Source organism: Oryzias melastigma, linkage group LG12, assembly GCF_002922805.2.
Source record: "Oryzias melastigma strain HK-1 linkage group LG12, ASM292280v2, whole genome shotgun sequence".
Taxonomy (NCBI): domain Eukaryota; kingdom Metazoa; phylum Chordata; class Actinopteri; order Beloniformes; family Adrianichthyidae; genus Oryzias; species Oryzias melastigma.
In genome coordinates, this window is record NC_050523.1 from 24,163,216 (window position 1) to 24,169,215 (window position 6,000).

At 40.9% G+C, this 6,000-nt stretch overlaps 1 protein-coding gene across 2 annotated transcripts in view; it reads left to right on the forward strand.

Moving 5' to 3' along the window:
* Positions 1-6,000, forward strand: part of LOC112139833 (complement component C6) — a 61,107-nt gene that overhangs the window by 30,997 nt on the left and 24,110 nt on the right. For both annotated transcript variants that reach the window (XM_024262668.2, XM_024262669.2), the window contains exons 7-8: positions 3,739-3,930; positions 4,985-5,228. In XM_024262668.2, coding sequence (XP_024118436.1) covers positions 3,739-3,930; positions 4,985-5,228 — 436 coding nt within the window. The remainder of the gene's footprint in view (positions 1-3,738; positions 3,931-4,984; positions 5,229-6,000) is intronic.

Here is a 6,000-nt window from a genome sequence, read left to right on the forward strand (position 1 = left end):
CTTTTGCATGGAGCTTCACCGTGTTCTGATTAGCTTTTTATTGAGTATAAATAATTGATTTGTTGGTTACATTTTGTTCCTGTATTTAAGTTCTTTTTTTTTTTTTAAATGACCCCCCCGATGATCATTGTTACGTTGCAAGCACATGTTCTTATCTTTTTATACTGTCTCATTGTGGCTTTTACACACACACATACCCACACACACACCCACCCCCTCACTCAAACAGCACACTCAGCCCGGCACACTCCCGGGCCGTGGCAAAACCAACAGTTACAGAAAGGTTTGGGACCACTCAACTCAGCTTTATTTATATAGCACTTTTGCAGAACAGACAGCTAAACAAAGTGCTGAACACGAAAAACATAAAAGACAGTCACACTTGGACAAGATTAATAGATCCAAGACAATAAAATAATAAATAAAATACTAACAGCAGTAAAATAACAATACAAACAGCAGGAGTCTCAAGTTTTGTTAAAAGCCAGGGCATAAAAATGTGTCTTTAGAGGGGTTTTAAAAATGGGCAGCGACGGTGTTTCTCTGATTAACAACTGGAAAGAATTCCTACGCCTGGGGCCAGCAACCGCAAAGACCCTATCAAATCTGAGCTTTCGCCTGGACCTTGGTGTCTCCAGAAGGAGCTGGTCAGCTGATCTGAGGCACCGAGCTGGCGAATAAGGAGAAAGCAGCTCAGAGAGGTACAGTGGAGTAAGACCGTGTAAAGACTTAAAAATATATATAAAAAAAATCTTAAAACAAATTCTAAAATGTACAGGCAGCCAGTGGAGTGATGCTAAAATCGGCGCATTGTGGTCTCTCTTACGTCCTCCAACCAAGCCTGATCCGAATTCTCCCCTTCTCCCTTACCCTTAGCCCCCCTCCCTTCGTTTCTCCCTCCGTGCTTGCTCCAAACAAAGGGTGATGAAAAAAATAGTGTCTAATATTTCGGACGGGACTTTCGTTCAATGACGTCATCAATCGCACCGGTCCGTTAGCAATAGCGCAGAGCTTCCAGCGCTTGAATATCCGTAAAAGCGGTTTTATAACTTTAAAAAGGTCATGCTACAACATAAAGTCATTACTTACATTTAAATATAAACATTTTTGGTTCACTCTTTACTCTTGCGATGGTGGACTTTGGACCCCTCTGTTTGGAATGGAAAATAAAAAAATAAAAGAATTCCGGACACAACTTCGACTTTAACTGTCACTTCAAATCAAGGGGGAGGGCTAAGGGGAAGGTAGAAGGGGAGTATTCGGATCGGGCCCAAGAGACAAGCAGCTGCATTCTGGACATGTTGGAGACGTGAGAGAGAAGTCTGACTAAGTCCAAGGCAGTGTTAATTTCGTTGACGAAAAATTTTCGTCATCGTCTTCGTCAACGACACTATTTACCCAACGAAAACGAAACGAAAACTCTCGCCCAGACACGAAAACTTTAACTAAATTGATAGACTTTTTCGTCAACGAATAAAAACGAAACTAAAATGCTGATTGAAGACGATATCCAATCATAATGACTGCTGGTGGAGGAGGGCGGGAGCAAATGCAGAGCGATCCAATCAGAACACAGAGCCCTGCAGCCCGCCTGGGAAGATGCTAATTCAATGAATCGTGTCTGTGATGTAGGTGAAAAATGTCTAATCGAGGTAGAAAAATAAAAGTACATATATGGACACATTTTACATTTAACTCAACCTTCAACAAGACGTTGTGTGGAGCGACCATCACAGGCAAAAACACAAGAAAACCTGAAGCGACGTTTGCAGACAAGCCAGCCTGAAATCCACGCAAAGGTAAACATACAAACACGATTATTTCCAGCGTATTGGGCTGAATCCGAATTCTCCCCCTAATGTCAGTAATGCGGTTTTGTTTTAGCATGACGTTTGTAAAGTTATAAACCGATGTTTTAGCGTATTTCCGAGCACTAGCAGCCCCGCTGCTTCTTCAGATCCACAAGCAGTCACCGGTTTAATCTCCAACTCCATCACGTTACGTGACAACAACGCCCTCTATTGGCCGGCGGTGGTATTACAGTTCATCACAGACATGCTGTTCAAGCACATATAACATGCTCACAGGTGTTCTGGACAGCTTACACCCCATGTTTTTTTATGCATTTTTACACTTGACTCAATACAAGTTTTTTTTGTTAAGACATTTATAATAAGACTGATGTTATTTACACATATTTACATGTGACCAGCACAGAATATGATGAAATTCATGTTTTGTCCACATGTAATACGTGCAGCCAAGATCCCGTTGCTGCATTTTAAGTTTGTGCAAGGCTGGATTTCTTTTGTTGGCCGCACGTATTTAAAATTAAACTTAAAGTTAAAGTCCCATTAACTGTCACACTCCTAAAAGTGTGAAATGTGTTCTCCACATTTGACCCATCCCCTGGTGGAGCCGTGAGCTGCAGAGACAGCAGCATTCAGGAAACATTTGCTTGTTTAACCCTAACCATAACCATAATCCTAACCTTAACCCCTGTCCTCTGGGTCAGTGCGACAGAGAAAAAAGTTCATCACTGGCCGCACGTTTTTTGAAAATTACATACAAATAGACACTTTCTTTTTGGAAATGGGATGGAATTATAATTATTGTTTTCTTTTAATGTGTTTTAAGTAAATGCTTTACATTTATTTATATTTTTGTCGACTAAATATCTGCTGTAATTTAGTCGACTAAAATGTGACTAAAATTAATAGAATCAACATGACTAAATTGCGACTAAAACTAAACCCTATTTTAGTCAAAAGACTATGACCAAAACTAAATTAAAATTCTCCGTCAAAATTAACACTGGTCCAAGGTAAAGACAGTTGCAGTAATCCAGCCGAGACGTTTCAATGGCAAATAGATCTGACTATCGTCGGCATACGGGTGAAAGGAAACACTGTGCCTTCTCAGAATGGACTCTAATGGAAGCAGATACAAAGAAAACAGAAGTGGCCCTAAAACTGAACCTTGTGAGACTCCAAAAGACACCAAAGCTGTTCTATTTTTTTTTTTTTTTTTAATAGCTGTTCTAGATTTAAAGCCATCAAGATTAACACACATCATCCTGTTAAGTAAGACCTAAACCAATCTAAAGCGGTACCTTTAATCCCCACCAGGTTCTGGAGCCTAGATATTAGGATATGGTGGTCCATTTTATCAAATGCTGCTGCTAGATCAAGCAGAACCAGAACCACATGATCTCCAGCATCAGTGTCCTTGAGGATGTCATTACTGACCCTCGGTAACGCTGATTCTATACTGGGGCAGGCTCTAAAACCAGACTGGAAGACTTCAAAGATGTTATGGAGGCTCAAAAATTCCTCCCGCTGCAGGTAGACCACTTTCTTTAAGATTTTTGATATGAAAGGCATCCTGGAGATTGGTCTGAGGTTAGCCAACACAGAGCTGTCAAGGCTAGGTTTTTTAAGCAGTGGTTGATCAAGAGTGTGTTTAAAAATGGCAGGGACATCAACAGTAGCCAGACTGGTGTTGATAATGGCGAGGATGATCTGAGCCACTGATTTAAAACTTTTTATTTAGTGTGATATCTAGGCTACTGCGGTAACGCTTATGAGGAAAATATTTTAAGAATACTTTTTTTTTTTTTTTAGCCCTTGCATAAATGATAAATTAGCTGCTTTTGGGGCCACATTAGCTTGCCATATTATATCTTTTTTAAATGATTGTGGAATTTCATTGAGTGACAACGTGTTTGTGGATGTTTAGGTTGGAGTGGTGGAGGACTTCAGTACGGAGCCACAGCCTTTGCACAGCGAGTCTGTCAGCATAAAGAGGACCAGTTCATCGTCATCCTTCAGAGGAGAAAGCGACATTCTCTTTCTCCTCCTATTTCTTGGAAGAGGAAGTCGGTCAAATATTCAGTCCAACAAAGAAGCTTTTGAAGCATCAAAGAAAAAAGTAAGTGAAGTATGAAATATAAGGAGGTTTCACAAACAAAAATGTATGAGAATGTTGGGGGGAAAAGTTTTATTTAATCCAGATATAAAAATATATATGATTGGTGTGACCAGGGCCGACCCTGGGCGTAGGCAACCTAGGCGGAGAGTGATGGAAAAATAGTATTGTCAAATTCGGACATTACTCCCACTCAATGATGTCATCAAAAGTTGTTGGTCATCTACGTTAGCGCAGAACTCCCAGTGCCCGAAAATATACAACGACATTAGTTTAAAAACTTTAAAAAGGTCATGCAAAAACAACAAGTCATTACTTACATTTAAACATGTAAACTTCTGTGCTTCAGAGCACACCCATGTGAGGAAAAGTCACTGGTCCCCTCTGTACAAACAAAGAAAAAAAACATCCATCCATCCATCCATCTTCTTCCGCTTCATCCGGGACCAAGTCGCGGGGGCAGCAGTCTAAGCAAAGATGCCCAGACTTCCCTCTCCCCGGTCACTTCCTCCAGCTCCTCTTGGGGGACCCCGAGGCTTTCCCAGGCCAGCCGAGAAACATAGTCTCTCCAGCGTGTCCTGGGTCTTCCCCGGGGTCTCCGCCCAGTGGGACATGCCCAGAACACCTCTCCAGGGAGGCGTCCAGGAGGCATCCGGACCAGATGCCCAAGCCACCTCAACTGGCTCCTCTCGATGCGGAGGAGAAGCGGCTCTACTCCGAGCTCTCTCCAGGTGACCGAGCTTCTCACCCTATCTCTAAGGGAGGGCCCAGCCACCCTCCGGAGAAAACTCATTTCAGCCGCTTGTAGTCGGGATCTCGTTCTTTCGGTCACGACCCAGAGGTCATGACCATAGGTGAGTACTGGGACGAAGACAGACCTGTAAATGAAAAAGAAAAAAACTGAGAACAATATTTATAAATGGATAAACGCGCAATGTCTCTCAGGTTACAAAAAAGTTAGATCCATTTACTGAGATGTATGCAGAAACAACTGTTTATGCTTCCTTTAAAATAATGTTTTAATTGTTTAAATAATTATTTTCCTCTCTTTTCATAGGATTCCAGCTTTTTCCGAGTCCATCAGGTCCTTCCAGTGTCCAAATTTAAGGTTAAACAGCCGCAGGATGTCATCCTCTCCCAGACCTTCCTTCAGTTCCTTAATGACCTTCCCCTTGAGTACAACTACCCTCAATACAGGGACATCTTCATACGCTTTGGGACGCATTACTACAGCTCTGGAAGTTTGGGAGGACATTATGACATGCTGTACCAGTACAGTCGACAGGAGCTCAAAACTTCAGGTACAACAGCACATCCTGTTGAGCAAAGGTTTGGATGACTCAAGGGGAGTTTTAGACTAAAGTTCAAAATCTGCTGTCAAAATTTCAAGTTGATGCATTACAAAAGGAACACACTTTTCTGCATTGCAGAACTGTATTGCATTGCTAATAGATATTCAGAAACATTTTACCCAGAACAAATTCAAGAGCTTGTATTTTAAAACATGGCAAAAGAGAATTGTTAAAAAATAATAAAAAATAATAATAATAATGAAAAAAAAAGATAGCCAGACCCTGAGACAAAACAGGTCCAAAGTTCTGTAAATCTGTTTTCATGGTCGGCCACTTTTTGTGTCCTAGACCAAAATTATTTTTCCCTCGTTTTTTAATCCTTGTGTAGCTTCATATTTTATTTTAAATTTTAGTTTTCTTAATACATTTGTTGTTTGAAGCCCAGATAGGATAATTTTAAACTCCCTTTGTAATTGAGTACTTTCTAACAGTGAATGCAATTCACTTTGTATTGTATCTTTCAAGTACAAGAAGCTGGTTGTACAACATTTGTCATGGGCTGGAAGTCAGTGTTGGGTAAATTACTTTTAAAGAGTAATTAATTTCTTTCATTTAGTTACTGGATGTGGTAACTACAGAGGAATAAAGCTGATGAGCCATACAATGAAGGTGTGTGAAAGAGTAGTGGAAGCTAGACTAAGAGCAGAAGTGAACATTTGTGAGCAGCCGTATGGTTTCATGCCAAGAAAGAGCACTACAGATGCAACATTTGCTTTGAGGA